This window comes from Orcinus orca, chromosome 11 (assembly GCF_937001465.1).
Source record: "Orcinus orca chromosome 11, mOrcOrc1.1, whole genome shotgun sequence".
Lineage (NCBI taxonomy): Eukaryota > Metazoa > Chordata > Mammalia > Artiodactyla > Delphinidae > Orcinus > Orcinus orca.
In genome coordinates this window covers 26,536,695-26,555,544 of record NC_064569.1, presented here as the reverse complement: position 1 = coordinate 26,555,544, position 18,850 = coordinate 26,536,695, and the positions used below count along the sequence as shown (strand labels likewise).

At 40.3% G+C, this 18,850-nt stretch overlaps 1 protein-coding gene across 2 annotated transcripts in view; it reads right to left on the bottom strand.

The window, feature by feature from the left end:
• Positions 1-18,850, bottom strand: part of BICD1 (BICD cargo adaptor 1) — a 207,196-nt gene that overhangs the window by 100,449 nt on the left and 87,897 nt on the right. For both annotated transcript variants that reach the window (XM_033430124.2, XM_004270873.3), the window contains exon 2: positions 18,236-18,448. In XM_033430124.2, the coding sequence (XP_033286015.1) occupies positions 18,236-18,448 (213 nt within the window). The remainder of the gene's footprint in view (positions 1-18,235; positions 18,449-18,850) is intronic.

The following is an 18,850-nucleotide window of genomic DNA, read 5'->3' as shown; positions in this document are numbered from 1 at the left end:
AATTTTGGAACAGTTTATAAAGGAGGATTCTTCCTACCTGGAGACAAGTGAACTAATGAATTTTTAAAGTCACTCCTAGAAAAAAAAAATTAAATCAGCACAGGAAAAAAAAGGGGGGGGTGAGCCCGAGCCTGTCTTACAAATTGTTCTATCTATCAAGAATACAGGCATACAGATAATCTAAAAACTGAACCTGACCATTTAAACATGAACTAAAAATGACCAAAATAATTGAAACATTAAAAAAAGAGAGAGAGAGAAATAGTACCAGTAATCTTTAACATATTGCTACATGGCAATAATTACAAAGTGAATCTCTGGCATTAGAATAGGTAGGGAGAATAACACAATATGATAGAAATAAGACAAAATAGCCCAGAAATAGGACAGACAGGATATAAAAACACAATACAGTGAAGACAGAATAATGTAGGAGTTCTTTTAGAAAAGAAAATACAAGTGTCTTTAAAAAAGGAATCAATTTTTTTTTTTTTTTTTTGTGGTACGCGGGCCTCTCACTGTTGTGGCCTTTCCCGTTGCGGAGCACAGGCTCCGGATGCGCAGGCTCAGTGGCCATGGCTCACAGGTCCAGCCGCTCTGCGGCATGTGGGATCTTCCCGGAGCTGGGCACGCACCCGTGTCCCCTGCATTGGCAGGCGGACTCTCAACCACTGTGCCACCAGGGAAGCCCAAAAAAAGGAATCAATTTTAATTAAAGGGAAATTATGGAGAAACCCACTCAGACCAAAAAAAAAGCTTTATTTATTCAAAACCTGATAAGAAACCCTTAGGCTACTGAATATTTAGGTTGCAGGAAGCTCATCAAATCCTAGTGCTGACCAATCCAGCTGGGGAAAATAAGATTAAATTTGATTATACTCTTGTATTTTCCTGATATTCAAAGTAAAAATATTGAGACTCATCAGAAATGTAAACCTTTAACCCCAGGACTTATGCCATTTCTGTAAGTTTATAAATCATGTTTTAAAGATCTATGTCAAATCACAAAAGTTGTATATTATAGGAAATAGTAATAATGTAGTAAATATGCCTATTTTTCATTCCTTGAATTGAAAATAACTTTAATAATAATTCATTCTTTTCATTTATTTTGCTCTCTAACATTATAAAAATCTGGTTTTTTTTTTTTTTTGAGACTGTAATCTATTGCAATTCTCTTAGTTTAAACTGTTTTGATAAGTTTCAACACAAAGTATAGATAAGAATTTAACATTCTTATTAAAAGAGGAGCCTCATGGCATAAATGGTGTTGGGGCATTTAGCCATTTAGGGGAACATTTTAATTTTTATTATTTATTAGTTTATTTATTTATTTATTTTTGGCCTCACCATGTGTCATGTGGGATCTTAGTTCCCTGACCAAGGATTGAACCCCTGCCCCCTGCATCGGAAGTGTGGAGTCTTAACCACTGGACCACCAGCGAAGTCCTAGGGGAACATTTTAAATTTAAACTCTCACATTGTTCCACACATGAAACTGAATCTCATATAGACTAAAACATTAAAAGTAAAAATTAAAACATAAAAACTGATATAAATGAACATTACAGTTTTATAGTTTTGAGAAGAATGAAGGGGAGAAGAAGGAAGAAGAAACATCTGCGCTTAAAACCACTAAAAGGAATCTCAGAGGAAACAAGAAGTAGATTTAAAAACAGAACTGCCAAAACTTCAATATGTTAAAAGTAAAATAAAATCCAAAGGCAAATAAACTGGGGGAAATACTCATAGCAAATCATTAAAAAAAAATCAAAACTTTCTTGGAGCACACATAAATAACAGAAAAACTAAAACCTAATAAATGTGCAAAAAATTAAGGTACAGAAATTACCCCTTAATTAATGAATTTATTCATTTATTATTCCACTAATTAATGAAAGTGGCAAGTTTCTTATTCATTCATTTGTTCTTCTGGGTGTCTAGTATATGCCAAGCTCTATGCTAGGATATAGTGATGAACAAGATAAATCATGTCCCTTCCAATAATGATCTTATAAATTAATACTGAAATGTCACCATTCAGCTATCAAATAAGCAACCTGAAAGAGCTTAATGCTTGCCAGGGCTCAGTGAAATGGGAATTCTCTTCTATTACTAATGAAAGCATAAATTGCTTTAATCCTCTATAAAAGCAATATAAACTATGTGTGTGATCTTAAAACAAACAAACAAAAAAACCTTGTACCATTTGATCCAGTAATTCTACTTCTGGAATGCTATTCTTAAGAAATAACCCTAGGGACTTCCCGGGTGGTGCTGTGGTTAAGAATCTGCCTGCCAATACAGGGAACACAGGTTCGAGCCCTGGTCTGGGAAGAACCCACATGCTGCAGAGCAACTAAGCCAGTGAGTCACAACTACTGAGCCTGCGTGCCACAACTACTGAAGCCCGCGTGCCAAAAAGAAATAATAAAAATTTAAAAAAGAAATAATCCTAAATACATTTTAAAAATGTATGCAAACAGCAATGAAATAATGCAATGCAATAATGCAGCCAGCTCTGAGTCACTGCCTGTTATGTGCCAAGTGCATCACATGTAAGCATTCACAATAGCCGCCAGAGGTAGGTGTTACTTTTATTTCCACTTAATAGATAACAATATTGAGGTCCAGAAAGGATAATCATATGTGTAAGTTTATTCAGCTAATTATGTGCATAACCAGTGTTAAACCCTGGCAAATACGGAGATGAATACACTTGCAAAATCTGCACTTAGCTCTAAAAACAAAATCCAAAGCTTCTAACTTCAATTATTTGCAAAGTTTTAAGTAAAAAATTTGTAAGGAATTTTACTGAATACAATTTTTCTTTTGTGCATCTGCTTTATCCAGCATGAAATGATATATTACTAGCCTTAATAACATTCTCTGGCAATCCTGTTTTTTAAAAAAGATTAGGATGCTCAGGTCCTATTTGCCCAAGAATAAGGGCAAATATAACTGTTTTTATTATTTTTATTTTTTTAAAGAAGGTTTATTTATTTGTTTGTTTATTTACTTATTTATTATTTTTGGCCATGTTGGGTCTTCATTGCTGCACGTGGGCTTTCTCTAGTTGCAGCGAGAGGGGGCTACTCTTCGTTGCGGTGCCCGGGCTTCTCATTGTGGTGGCTTCTCCTGTTGTGGAGCACGGGCTCTAGGCGCACAGGCTTCAGTAGTTCCAGCACGGGAGCCCTAGAACACGTGGGCTTCAGTAGTTGCAGTGCGTGGGCTCAATAGTTGTAGTGCACAGGCTCTAGGGTGAGTGGGTTTCAGTAGTTGTGGCACGTGGGCTCAGTAGTTGTGGCTTGCGGGCTCTAGAGCGCAGGCTCAGTAGTTGTGGTGCACAGGCTTAGTTGCTCTGCAGCATGTGGGATCTTCCTGGACCAGGGCTTGAACCCGTGTCCCCTGCATTGGCAGGCGGATTCTTAACAACTGCGCCACCAGGGAAGTCCCTACAACTGTTTTTAAGCCCATGATTCAGTAGAATGTGTCAGGGAAAGTCCAAAAGCAGTTGGAGCAGAGCACTAAGAAACCAGTTGGACTTCATAAGGATTGTTGTTGATTTCAAGCTTTATTATTATATTAAATATATTATTCAACTTCCACGATAAACTCTACTCATTTCAAATGGGAGTACAACTCATGGATTGTTAACAGAGAACTGATCAATTTCAAGGCCATCTAAGATAGCAATTACAGTAAACAAAGAAGACCCTGGCATCGAGTCTTTAATTAATAATACTTAGGCTGGAGAGCCAAGTGGTATCCATTGAATGTTTCTCAGAGGACTCTAATCGGCTGTGTATTTAAGAGGATGTCAGGTAGGTGTTTCCTGTTTTAATTCAGGCAGCTGTGCTCAGAGAAGCAGCCCAGGGGGAGAGATGTGCCTTCTAGTACTAGAATTAATTATATATTCATTTTATTCCTCTGAACAGTCTAACAGAGGCAGACATTGCTTACACATGCTGATATTTCCAGCAGTGTTTGGCACAGAGTGGTGCTCAATAGAATGGTCATTCCTGAAGGAGACATTTTGCAGCAAATTAAAATACGGCACAGATTTTTCATTTCTCTTTGCCACAGAGTCTGAAAAACTGCGGTTACATATGACTATCTGCACGTACACATGAAAAGCTTTTGCCAACTCAATAGTATGTCTCTCAGTCTGAAGCTTAATGGTGGATTTGCCCATTACAATAAGAGTTAGGTAATAACACTGTCTGACCTTGGAGTGACTCATGCCCTTCTCTGCTGACTGGCTCCAGCAGAAAGGGTGATGCAAAATAAATGGATGGGTTAGTACATCGTAATAAGATGGGCATCACCAACTCTAGGGCTTCTGAATCTTACTAATTTTAAACATATACTCTGCTCTAATGGCAAGTGCCCCGAGTAGATCGGGATATAATAAAAAATTGATTCCTAGCAGAAGTTACATATTTATTATCTTTTATTCTTCTTTCTTTTTTTTTTTCCTTAATGGTGTAGAATATGCATTTCCAGCAGGGGGTGGTATCACCCCTGTGATAAGCCTCCAAAAATATGTAGGTCCTAATCCCTAGAGCCTATGAATGTGGTAGCTTATATGGTAACAGAGACTTTGCAGATGTGATTAAGTTATGATTTCTGAGTTGGAGAGATCATCCTGGATTATCTGGGTAGACCCTATGTGTAATCACAGTGTCCTTATCAGAGGGAAGCAGAGGAAGATTTGACACAAAAGAAGAAGGCAATATGACACTGAAACAAGATGCTAGGCTGTGCAGGCTTTGAAACGTAGAGAAAGGGGCCATGAGCCAATGAATGCATGAAGTGGAGTCCTAGAAGCTAGAAGAGGAAATGGACACACTTCCAGCACTTCCAGAGGAAGAAGACCCTGCCAACACCTTAGCCTACTAAACTGCAGACTTCTGGCCTCCAGAACTATAAAACAATAAGTCTGTGTTTTAAGCCACCAGATCTGAAGTATTTTGTGACAGCAGCCCCCAAGGGGGTAAAAATTAATCCCTGGGGAAGCAAAAAAAAACTTATATATTATAATGGTTTGTGATCCTCCCAAGCTCAACACTACCCTACAAAATCTTATTCCTCAGTATTTTGTTTTGTGGCAATTAGGGAAAAAATGTCTGAACCACTCTCTAAGGAGTTAAAAAGAAAAAAAGGTTGTAAAACAACATCTCATTGGCAAGCACTGCCAATGAAAGATTGATTCAAATAATGCAAGATTTTTATTACTCTCAAGGCCCAGTTTCATTATCATTAGCAGTTGGGACAAGATAGATATTGTTATCCTTTCAGCTTCCTTTTCATTCTAACAACTGAATTTACCATCCAGAAAACACTTGCTGGCCACTTCTCTGTACAAGTAGCCAAATCTCTACTTCATTTTTAGACAGATACTCTCTCCCGTATGCCACAAGATGACACAGGAATAATTTGGCCCATAAATAGTGTCAATCTATTAATGTGCATATTTGAAATTATGTGCCAAGGCCCATTAGGAAACACATTTTAATATTCTAGATTTTTTTTTTTTTTTGCGGTACTAGGGCCTCTCACTGCTGTGGCCTCTTCCGTTGCGGAGCACAGGCTCCAGACGCGCAGGCTCAGCAGCCACGGCTTACAGGCCCAGCCGCTCCACGGCACGTGGGATCCTCCCGGACCGGGACACGAACCTGCATCCCCTGCATTGGCAGGCGGACTCTCAACCACTGTGCCACCAGGGAAGCCCTTAATATTATAGATTTTAAAAAATGTAATGCAGACAGTAAGGTTTATGAATATTGTGAGAGCCTCAGAAGAGACTGTATAATTCTGCTTTTTGAAAAATTGTTTTAGTGAAACCAAAACTATCAGAAAACTATTTCTAATTTACTGGGGTTTTTTTAAAAAAATTATTTATTTATTTTTGGCTGTGTTGGGTCTTCGTTTCTGTGCAAGGGCTTTCTCTAGTTGCAGCAAGCGGGGGACACTCTTCATCGTGGTGCGCAGGCCTCTCACTATCGCGGCCTCTCTTGTTGCGGAGCACAGGTTCCAGACGCGCAGGCTCAGTAGTTGTGGCTCACGGGCCTAGTAGCTCCGCGGCATGTGGGATCTTCCCAGACCAGGACTCGAATCCGTGTCCCCTGCATTGGCAGGCAGATTCTCAACCACTGCGCCACAGGGAAGCCCTAATTAACTTTTTTTTTTTTTTTTTTTGCGGTACGCGGGCCTCTCACTTTTGTGGCCTCTCCCGTTGCGGAGTACAGGCTCCAGATGCGCAGGCTCAGCAGCCATGGCTCACGGGCCTAGCCGCTCCACGGCATGTGGGATCTTCCCGGACCGGGGCACGAACCCGTGTCCCCTGCATTGGCAGGCGGACTCCCAACCACTGCGCCACCAGGGAAGCCCTAATTTACTTTTAATATCAGTGAATAAGTGATGAGAAAGCTATTTAAGTAGGTAACCAATGGACAGCCTTTCTTATGGGATGCATTCTACTTTAATTCAAATTGAAAGTTAAAGTTTGGGTATATTAATGCATCTAGTATGATTCAGTCTATAGTATTTTTTTAAATATCTTTGTTGATTAAGCATTAAAAAGTATAATTCAAGATACATATCAAAATTCATTATATCGCTAAGCTCACTCATTAGTTTGCTCTTTCTACCTTGTTCAAGTATAAGTTTCCTATAACCTTCAAGAAATTAAGTTCTGAGTAGATTCAGGTATCGTTGATTGTTAGATTAAGCTATAAATTCCCTCAGGAGAATTAAATACCTGAACAGAATCTTAATCAGGCTAGATCTGCCAACCAGGATGTTCTTTGGAAAGAGGTCAAGATGTAAAAAAAGATTAAAATTGTCCACTAAGCATTCTAGCAGAAATGCTGATTGTGCATTACTCTTCCTTCCACCCAGTCCGCACAGGGAGCAAAATCTGAGCTTCGGGTAGGAGAAAAAGTTTGAAACTGAATCAAGCTATTTTTAGTCCAAGAATCAATGTGTATAAAATGGATTGTGCACAGATCTTTATTTTTATGTTCCAAGAGGTAGAAAGCTGGTGTTTGATCCTAATTCACAAGATAGGAAAGAGAAGGGAGGAAGGGGAGGTAGGAGGAAGAAAGAAGGAAGGGCAGGAGTAAGGGAGAGAGGAAAGGAAAGAAATCCATATATATTATATATATTCCATATATATAAAATCCATATATAAATGATATATGCACCAAGTATATACCACACATTTTAAAAAGTAGTCTGCCTTTTGCTGCTTATATTTTAAAATGATGAATGATAACTGATAAAAATTACCTTTAATAAAAAAAGTAAAGAAACTACACATGAATACTTTAAAAACAGATTTTTATTTTTTAACCTATGTCAGCTCCAGAACTGCCATTTCTGCATCCTGCCCCAAGCAAAGCTCTCTCACCATTTCTAACTTTAGCTCGACCTTCCCTGCAGTTTCCCGTTTAATTCTCCATTTGGCACTAGTTTAGTGACTGGCTATTACATAGGAAGTTGATGCAACTGTCATATCAGGCCAGAAGTTTATGCCCCTTCTCATTGTCTAAGGCAGAGAGTCACAAATGAAAATGGTACTATTTTGAAGCTGTGTCCAAATGCTGTCCAACATTTTGGATGTTGGAAACATTTACATATGCTTTCATTTTTGAAGTTTTCCCCAGAATGTTTGGGATTATGGAGATGCAGGTCCTTATCGCCTGCCCAAAATAAGCTCAGAAAGGCTAAAGATATTTTTGACTAAGATCAACTGACGTTTTGAGAGCTATTCAAAAGCTGTTGTATTATTTCTCATTGACAAATACAACCACCCAACTTTCCAAATCACAGGAAAAAAAGTACTTCCAACCCTTAAAAAGAGAAATTAAATGTATACACTCCTTACAAGGCATGCATTTTAATCAATATTCACTGACTCTATGAGCATATGGGATTATAGCAGGCATGGTGATTTTACAGATTTGTATAATGTACTCCTCGATTAATGGAAAGCTGATTCTCCCTTGGGGACACGTTCCCCTGCAACTCTCTCAAGTACAGGCCTGGAGGAGAGATGGGTGCCCATCTTGCTCCGCTTGGCTGCTTTCAGAGCATTCACCCTCTTCTTCCTCCACCCTTAAAATTCCTCTGCTTTAAATCTCATGTCATCATGAGATTTTTTTTTTTTTTGCGGTAGGCGGGCCTCTCACTGTTGTGGCCTCTCCCGTTGCGGAGCACAGGCTCCGGATGCGCAGGCTCAGCGGCCATGGCTCACAGGCCCAGCCGCTCCGCGGCACGTGGGATCTTCCCGGACTGGGGCACGAACCCGTGTCCCCTGCATCAGCAGGCGGACTCTCAACCACTGCGCCACCAGGGAATACCGAGATTTTTTGTTTTTACTTAGTAAATGTACATTAAAACAAAACAAATTAACAGTAACTTCCTACGGGGACAAGGTAGCAGCAGGGTAGGCCTAGACACTGAATACTACCCACTACTCAGCACTGTTACTGTCACTTAGTAAACTCCAACTCATTCCCCTTTATTTCTCTAAGACTTCAGCTCCTGGTTCACTGCCAATGTCTCTAGAACTCCTGGTCTCAATTTCTGGCATTCTTAATATGCACAAAGGTGATCTCAATTTCTAGAATTCCTCTTGAGGGACCTTCACCTGCTTCAGCCGCTCATTCCTAGGATCATACCTTAGTGACTCACTCTTCTAAGTGATTATCTCACCACTTCTCTCTCCTCAAATCCCCAACACCTCCCCCATCTTCCCTGTCAGCTGCTGGCCTTGCTTCCTTCAGTGAGAAAACTGAAGCAACCTGAAGAGGACTTGCAAAGACTGTCCGCATTCACATCTGCCAGCGTACCACATCTGCATCCACAAACTCCACTTTTCCTGGGTATCTACCGTAGAGAAATGAACACTTACGTTCATATAAAAATATAAATGTACATGAATGTATATAGCAGCTCTATTTGTAACTGCCAAAATCTGAAAATAACCCAAATGTTCTTCAATAGGTGAATTGATTAAAAAAAAACAAACTGTAGTATATCCATACAGTGGTATTTGACAATAAAAAGGAAGAAACAACTGACGTGCAACAACTTAGATGAATCTCAGAGGCATTATGCTGAGGGAAAGGACCCACTCTCAAAGGTTAAATACTGTATGGTTCCATTTACACTACATTCCTGAAAAGACGCAACTATAGTGATAGAAACCAGATGACTATCAGAGACTGGGGTGGGGAAGGCTATCAAAGGAGTAGCACAGCACAGTGGGAGGTTTTGGGGATGATGCAATTGCTGCATCATAATTGTGGTTACATGAATCTCTATTTGTTAAAATTCACAGAACTATACGCACATACATTAAAAAAATTCTATGAGCCTGTAATTTTAAACTAATCCTACAAACAAACCCATTAATGTAAATTATTTTTCCCAAAGGCACAATCAAATCACAATTATTCAAAGGTGAATTGTTTGTATATTGTTAAACTGCTTTCAAATTCCTTTATGATGTTAATAGGGATGTTTCTTTACTGCAGCTCAGCAAGTGTTAGAAAGAACTTTTTGACAAAAAAGCTCTCTCCAGGGGAATCAATAAACAAATAAGCAGGCACTAACACGGTTAAGAGCAGGGACTCTGGAGTCAGATTGCCTGGTTTAGGACACCAGCCTGACTGCTTGCTGGACAAGTTGTCAGCCTCTCTGCCTCATCTGTAAAGGGGGGATAGAAACAGTACATGCCTCGTAAGTTTAAGAGAATTAGATGAGATAATGAATGTAAGATGCTGAGTGTTGTGCTTGGCACATGATAAGCTCTCATAAATGTTAGCTATGATATTATTGTTAGTTATTTAAACCAATTAAAAGAGTGATAATTCTTCACTGTTTGACACTTTGCATCATTCCAGGGAGGTGTGAGGTCCATTCCCAACAAGTAGAAACTGGGACGTACCAGGGAAATAACTTTGCAGCTATAGCCAAGCCATGCCCTTACAGAACAGGAAAATCATCATTCAGTTGGAAGTGTCAATTTCATTCAGCTATGTGTAAACACAGCTCTCAATGACCAATCATTCAACCAGGAACCTCAGAGAATATAAGAAAAGCTTTTTTATTATTGGATGACTTAAATAGTTTAACCTCTCCCCATCAGTAAGCACATTCGATGTTGTACTGAGAAATAACGCAGTGACCCTTTTGAGAACCAGCCAGGTACGAAAGGCTATTTACACTGATAGTAAGAACACCCAGACAGCTCTCCTCTTTCAGCCTACTGGCTTTTAAACATGTGTTGTTTCTTCTTTTGGTGTCAGGGTGTCAGCCATTACTTCTTTTTTTTTAAATTAATTAATTAATTAATTAAGTTTTGGCTGTGTTGGGTCTTCATTTCTGTGCGTGGGCTTTCTCCAGTTGCGGCGAGCGGGGGGCCACTCTTCATCGCGGTGCACGGGCCTCTCACTGTCGCGGCGTCGCTTGTTGCGGAGCATGGGCTCCAGACGCGCAGGCTCAGTAGTTGTGGCTCACGGGCCCAGCCGCTCCGCGGCATGTGGGATCTTCCCAGACCAGGGCTCGAACCCGTGTCCCCTGCATTGGCAGGCAGATTCCCAATCACTGCGCCACCAGGGAAGCCCCAGCCATTACTTCTTGCTACTGTCAGAAGGTGCTGGGGGCTTCTGACAGTAGACCCCAATACATCTTTCTAAATTTGTTGTTTTTGTCTTGCTGTGTAAGAATAAGTCCGATTACAAACTGTGAAACAATAAATAACACTAACATAGTCCTCTACTTCTTGTAAAGCACTTTCATGAAAAATATTTTCTCCTCATAAAAATCATGAGGAGTAGGAGAGGCATTATTATAATGTTTATATGGAAAATGAGAAGTTTAATCACAGAACTAGTAAAATGGTCAAGTTAGGACCTGAACTCAGATATCCTGATTTCTAATTCCACACTATTACCAAACCACCTATTTATGCAGTAGAAGCAATTTGATTTTTAAAGAGTGGTTGAAGGACTCTCCTTAAATAAAGTGACTGTGTGCTGGTGGCTGAGGTCCATAGCATCTAATCTGACTGTTTAGATGTTTTTTGCTTAGTCACAGCAGGTACCACCTATCTGTAGTTTTAACGAGAGACTAAGATGAGTGTAATTTACTGTACGAAATGTTATATGTTGTCTTAGTCCATTTGAGCTGCTATAACAATAACACCATAGGCTGGACGGCTTAAACAGACATTTATTTCTCATAGCTCTGGAGACTAAGAAGTCTAAGATTGAGGCACCGGCAGATTCAGTGTCAGGTGAAGGCCCACTTCCTGGTTCATAGATGGCCAACTTCTTGCTGTGTCTTCACATAGTGGAAGGGGTAAGGGAGCTCTCTGCGGTGTCTTTTATAGGGTCTCATTCATGAGGGCTCCACTCTCATGACCTAATCACCCCCAAAGGCCCCACCTCCAAACACCATCACTTTGGGGATTAGGTTTCAACATACGAATGTTGGGGGACACAAACATTCAATCTATAGTATATGTTGTCTAAAACACAGCAATCCCACTACTGGGCATATACCCTGAGAAAACCAAAATTCAAAAAGAATCATGTACCAAAATGTTCATTGCAGCTCTATTTACAATAGCCCGGAGATGGAAACAACCTAAGTGCCCATCATCGGATGAATGGATAAAGAAGATGTGGCACATATATACAATGGAATATTACTCAGCCATAAAAAGAAATGAAATTGAGCTATTTGTAATGAGGTGGATAGACCTAGACTCTGTCATACAGAGTGAAGTAAGTCAGAAAGAAAAAGACAAATACCGTATGCTAACACATATATACGGAATTTAAGAAAAAAAATGTTATGAAGAACCTAGGGGTAAGACAGGAATAAAGACACAGACCTACTGGAGAACAGACTTGAGGATATGGGGAGGGGGAAGGGTGAGCTGTGACAGGGCGAGAGAGAGGCATGGACATATATACACTAACAAACGTAAGGTAGATAGCTAGTGGGAAGCAGCCGCATGGCACAGGGATATCGGCTCAGTGCTTTGTGACCGCCTGGAGGGGTGGGATAGGGAGGGTGGGAGGGAGGGAGATGCAAGAGGGAAGAGATATGGGAACATATGTATATGTATAACTGATTCACTTTGTTATAAAGCAGAAACTAACACACCATTGTAAAGCAATTATACCCCAATAAAGATGTTAAAAAAAAAAAGATTTAAAACACAGCTCACTATCTCCACAGATAGTAAAGAGTAGAAGGAAATAGTTTCTGAACACATTTAGTTGTTTTAACATTGAAAACAACCACTCCTTGTTGACTTTTTGTTCACTGATGCTTCCAAGCACCCAAGCATCTGGCTCATAGCAAGCACTGAAGAGACCTCTGTTGAATGAATGAATGAATGTATGACTGCAAAGTGGAAAATCCAAAAAGATGAAAACCCTAAGATGAGAAACTCCAACCCTTCATCCAACAGTTCACGTTTTCAAAAATTTCCAATGGGGTAAAGACAGTCAATAGTCTGTTTTTAAAAAGCAGACATATTTAAGAGACACTGGATCTCAGTCTAAGAAGGTAATAAACAGGATGCTGGCTGAGGCATCCTGAAACCGTGTCACATGAGGAAGTGCTAATTGATCTAGATATGTTTAATCTGAAAAAGAGAAGACAAGATAGTTCTTTCCAAATATTTGAAACTGTTGGGCATGGGCTAAAATTGTGAAGTGGAATAGAAAACCAAAAAAATGTATTCTCTGTAGATCCAGAGGCTAGGAATATGGCCTGTTGGTGAAAATTACAGGGAGTCAATTTTCACTGAACAAAAAAGGGCAGTTTAACAATTAGAGCTGCCAAGCAACAGGATGGGCAGCCTTGGGAGGGATCTGGAAGACAAGGAATGAACAGTAATTTAACATCTCCTTTGTGCACGGCATTTGACATAGGACCCGTACATTAGTATTACCATCTCCATGTCGGAAGTGAGGAAAGTGACACTTACAGAACAAATGTAACTTGTCCAATATCACACAGTTGGTAAGTGGCACAGGTGGAATTCAAACCAGAGGTAGCTAACTCCTAAAGTATGTTATTTCTGTTCAGTTCAACTCAACAAACATTCTTTTTTTAATGTCTTCCTTTGACCAGGCACTGTGCTGAGTCCTGGGGATACCAAGATAAATGACAAACAAAAGACAGTCCCTTCCTTGGAAGGACTCATAGTTTACCATCTCCATAGTGATGGAAGTGTCTGGGTAAAGGCTACATGGCCATTCCAGGTTACTGGAGAAAGAATTATTGATCTGGGAGTAGGCTTTACCAAATAATCACTAGGTGCCTTCATGGCCTAAAAGTTTATAGATGTGGCTATAATCGATTCCTGAAAATTGAGCTGGTGGATTATAAAGTTTGGTTTATATTCCAATGAGGGAAAAAAAATGGAGCTTCAAATGTGATAAAGATCATATGGATTAAGCAGCTTTTGAAATATAAAATGGCCATATCTTAATAAAATGTTGCCAACTAGTTAGAAATTTAGCTGTTGTACTAAAGCTTCATGTATTGTGCCAGAAATTTCATTAACTTGAGGAAAGATTCAGAAGAGGGAGCCATGTGCTCTTGGTAGTTACAGTGACACGGCTGTACAGTGAAATTCAGGATATCTTCTAGTATTTTAGACCTATAGGTTGAGATAAAAAAATGAAATTCAAACTTGTTTACTCAATATGTGCTTAGGCACTACAGCAATCGATCTGCTCTCATTTAGCTTTCACCGAAATGATGCTGGTCAAGGTCACCCAAGGATTCCCCCCTTCCCATCCCCTGCCTGTTACTAGATCTGTAGGATTAACACCTAACTTGTTTAAGATTAACTCCGATTCGGTTCTTTGATTGGGTGACATTTTTTCTTTATACTCCCTGTACTTAAAAATCTTATTTAAAGCAGTTTACCATTAGGAACACATATACAATAAGGCTGATGAAAATGTTTAAAAATGAGAATTATATGAAAAATCTAAGTTAGGTTTTATAGTGACACATAGTGCTGGAGGTTTTTAACAACCAAAGCAATAATAAAAACATACTATAGGGCTTCCCTGGTGGCGCAGTGGTTGAGAGTCCGCCTGCCGATGCAGGGGACACGGGTTCGTGCCCCAGTCCGGGAAGATCCCACATGCCGCGAAGTGTCTGGGCCCGTGAGCCATGGCCGCTGAGCCTGCGCATCCGGAGCCTGTGCTCCGCAACGGGAGAGGCCACAACAGTGAGAGGCCCATGTAGCGCAAAAAAAAAAACAAAAAAAAAAACTATAATTCCTACCACCTGATTCATATCTCAACAGAAAGAATTTTCAAGGCAATAAATTCAAAGAGGTATTTACCTAATGTTTCTTTAACCTAAGAATATGGATCTACATAATAAATGATAATTTCAACAATAGCTCTATGGCGGATGCAGAAAGTTATTAATGATAACAGTTTATGTTTATTGTGTATTTACTATATACTAATCTTTGACAAATACCGTGAGTATAATTCTAAAACTTTTAGCAGTGCTGAGACTAGAATATTGATTTTCTAATTCAGAAATGTTTCCATTTTTTCCACTATACTGTCCTATACATACCATATATGGAAAAGAAGTTGGCTGTGGAATTAAATACACACATATGTGTGTGCAAATATGAGTGTAAAGCTTCCATAACACACACAGCACATATACACACACAGGCACCTTTGCTAGTACCAATGATCCTACTGAAATTAGAGATTAGTCCTTTTAGTAAATAAAAATAATTCCATTAATTTAATTATTAAAGTCACACAGGGACTTCCCTGGCAGTCCAGTGGTTAAGACTCAGCACTTCCAATGCAGGGGGCACGGGTCAGCTCCTGGACAGGGGAACAAAGATCCCATATGCTGTGGGGTGCGGCCAAAAAGAAAAAAAAAATTCACACAGCATCTGTCAAGCTGATGATTTACTATGCTTTTTATTGGTTATCCTTGTCTATTTCTCATGGTCCATCAGGTCATGATTTTTCTGTTTCATCATCTCTCTTCCAGTCACTATGCACCAATCAATACCCAGAAGACAAACAAAACTAAGCCTACGATAAAAACAAATCTGGGATTTGAACTTAACACCAGCCATCAAAAGTCTGTATCAACACACAAAGAAATAGAATTTATTCCTTTTCTCCTTTTACAAATGTCCTCAGCCCTACATGCTAATAATAATTTTATTAGCGACATTAAAACAATGTCTGCATGAAAAACAGCAGGGCTCTGGGATATAGTAATACCACTCACTAGCTTTCAGCCCATCAGAAAGAATATTAACAGATAAATTGTTGGCACGCTTAGAAGACCAGGAAACTGACCACCTGTTTGTTTTTTTCTTTTAGTTATTGACAAATCCAAATGGCTAAACTGCCTTGAGCTGTTTTAGATTTAAAAAATACATAAATTTGGACGTAACAAGTTATTCTCTTACGGCAAATCAACTACTGAAAACGCATAGAAATCGAAGAATTATAACCAAGTGATCATCCAGCAATTCCCCAAATTGTGAGCCTTATGATACCCCCATGCCCAGCTTTAAGCCAGGCAAAGAAGTTTAAATTAGTGGTTCTTAAAGTGTGGTCTCTACCTGCTGTGAACATGTTAGAAATGCAAATTCTTGGGTTCCACCTAGTACACTGAATCAGAATTTTAGGGGGCCCAAGACTAGTGTTTTTGTTTTTGTTTCTTTTTTTTTTTTCGGTACGTGGGCCTCTCACTGTTGCGGCCTCTCCCGTTGTGGAGCACAGGCTCCGGATGTGCAGGCTCAGCGGCCATGGCTCTCGGGCCCAGCCGCTCCGCGGCACGTGGGATCATCCCGGACCAGGGCACGAACCCGTGTCCCCTGCATCGGCAGGCGGACTCTCAACCACTGCGCCACCAGGGAAGCCCCAAGACTAGTGTTTTGATGAGTTCTCTAGGTGATTCTGGTGCTCACTAAAATTTGAGAACTGATCTGAATGAAGGGCTTCTCAGCATTTTGTTTCCTTTGCGGCCTCAGTTTATTCCTAACTTGCATCCTCATTCTTAATAATCAACTCCTGCCACTTATCATAAATCTACTCATTGGAAACTGCACTCAAGCATGGCCTATGTAAGTGAGGATGTTCCATCAATCTCCACTGTCTTGCCCCAAGAGGAAAACATCTGTGGTACCCTTTCCTCAACCTTTGCTGTTCTTTCCTCAGCTGCAGCTGCCGCGCACAGTGGGGCTGTGTAGCTTTCAGAGGATCCATCAAGACTGCTTGACTCATTGATTGCAGTCCTTATACACAAACCACCTGCATGTGGGTGCCCATGGCCCTCAGGTTGCCCATATCACAGCCTCTCTGCCAACTTGCCACGTGAACCTGCTGCCCATGGCTGCTGAGGTCTCTGCCTGTGGATGTTCTGGGCTTTGCTTAATCCAAGAAGGTGGCCTATGGCACTATATGACCTTGAGTCCACTTGGAGGAGGAGGTCTGGTACTCCAAAGGATAAGCAAGTGATGGTGAAGACCCAGCACATACAGATGCATCAAATGAAGAACTGGAGATGGGCTCTGTTTTTTAACAATCATTTGCAGTGGAGGGAAATGAGGCAGGGCATCCTGAAAACTCTCATGTTCTTTTTGGTACCCAACACTAAATTCCCCTTGGTTGGCTCCTTTCTTTGTCTCCAGAGTCATATTTCTATATCTGGGGCATGTGCAACGACAATGAACTAGGTAAAGCAGAAACCTTACTGTCAATATTCACTGAGTTCATGGTAATATGGACACAGGCAAATGTAAATTATTGATTAAATTCCAGTAAATTTTGGACAACTTATATGTTATAATAATGAAACTTTATTTCTAATATGTCACTAATGTCAAGAGAAAGGTATCAGTGGATTACTTTGGTTATATTTCACAATATCAAACAATTTTTTCATCTGACCTTTTTCTATTATCAAAATGCTCAGTTAGGGATTTCCCTGGTGGCACAATGGTTAAGAGTCCATCTGCCAATGCAGGGGACATAGGTTTGATCTCTGGTCTGGGAAGATCCCACATGCCGCGGAGCAACTAAGCCCATGCGCCACAACTAATGAGCCTGAGCTCTAGAGCCCGCGAGCCACAACTGCTGAGCCCATGAGCCACAATTACTGAAGCCCGCGTGCCTAGAGGCCATGCTCCGCAACAAGAGAAGCCACCGCAATGAGAAGCCCGCGCCCCACAACGAAGAGTAGCCCCCGCTCACTGCAACTAGAGAAAGCCCGCGTGCAGCAACAAGACCCAACGCAGCCAAAAATAAATTTAAAAAAAAACAAAAAAAAACGCTCAGTTAATGAGCCCACTTGGTAGTGGACCCGGTATTTGTTTGTCAACCTCCACTGCACTGGTGTAGGAATCAGAGGAAATCTGCACCTCTTCTATAGCTTTCTTAATCAAAAACTGGAGTGAACGACTTAATATGAAGTTTTCAAAAATGCTCTTAAAAGGGTTTGGTGGATGAAGCTGCTTTTGGCTATTTCTGTCCCCAACATTACCTCCTTCCTCCAGCACAGAATGACTCTGCCACTCTGAAACCATCTGGCATATGACGCTGCTACGTGAAAAGCTGAAGGGGAAGAGTGAGTCCAGGGAGGGCCCGGGAACTGAAGAAGGCTCCTAACCTGATTCATACCAGCTATAATTTGCTGCTTGTCTACAGCCAGAAGAAGAGTTTATGGTTCTGCATCACCAGACTCTAAGAACCCTCAGAACACTCCCCCAGGATCTCTCTCCCCAGTGAGGAGAGTCTAACACCACATTCATTTTGAATTAGTGCTGACACCGAGCATAACAGCCAACCGTTCCTCTCCACATTGTATTGAAACAGGTAAAAGGGAGGAAGTGACCTTAGGGTCACTGTATTTTTTAAACACCTCTGCAGAAATAGCAAGGCCAATTCCTAAGTACTCAATAAATAGACTTTAATTCTTAACGAACAATAAGAGAGAGAAAAGCTCATCTCAGAACAAGCTGTCACTTCACTAAAAAAGCAGAAAAATTGCTAGCATTGGCATCAAGTGCTTCTTGTTTAATACAGCTCCTCTGATTAGAGAAAAGGTTTTATTCCTCTCTCCTAGGAAGAATTTCATCTTAGTTCTCTCTCCCACAGCTCTCTCAAAGGGAATATGTTTGTTGTTTGTTTACCTCCTTCAGATCCTGCACAACGGCTGTGAGCCTCTCATTTTCTGCCTGCACGTTGGCCACCACAGCCCGGCTCTGTTTCAGTTCGTTCTGCATCTCCAAGATCTTCCCCAGATAGTAAGCTTCCTTCGATGCTGACTCCTGCAGAAGTGTTTCCTCCCGAGTCTCTCCATCCTCAGCAACCTTACGGTGGATAGAGAAGGACTGCCCAAATGCCTGCAGAGGATTTGGAAAGAAAAAGAGCACACAGTGAAATGCACCACTGCACAATTCAACAGACATGGGAACATGATTTGTTTTACTTTGTGTAAAAGAAAAGGTATTCTGCAAGACTTCCAGAAGCAAAAAATACATAGTTCATCTAACAGGCTAGCAGCTCTCATTGACACTTGAAATAATTCAAATTCAATTAAGGAGAAAGAAAAATGTTAAGTATTTTGCTAATATATATATATATATATATATATATATATAATATATATATATATATATAACAGGTTAAAACTTGAAAAACATTGCTGCTTGTTTTATGTTACCATTTTTTAGACAAATCTTTTTAAGGAATAGACAGTTCAGTGCTAATGAGACCTTCAAAATTCATATTCTCATTTTCATTCC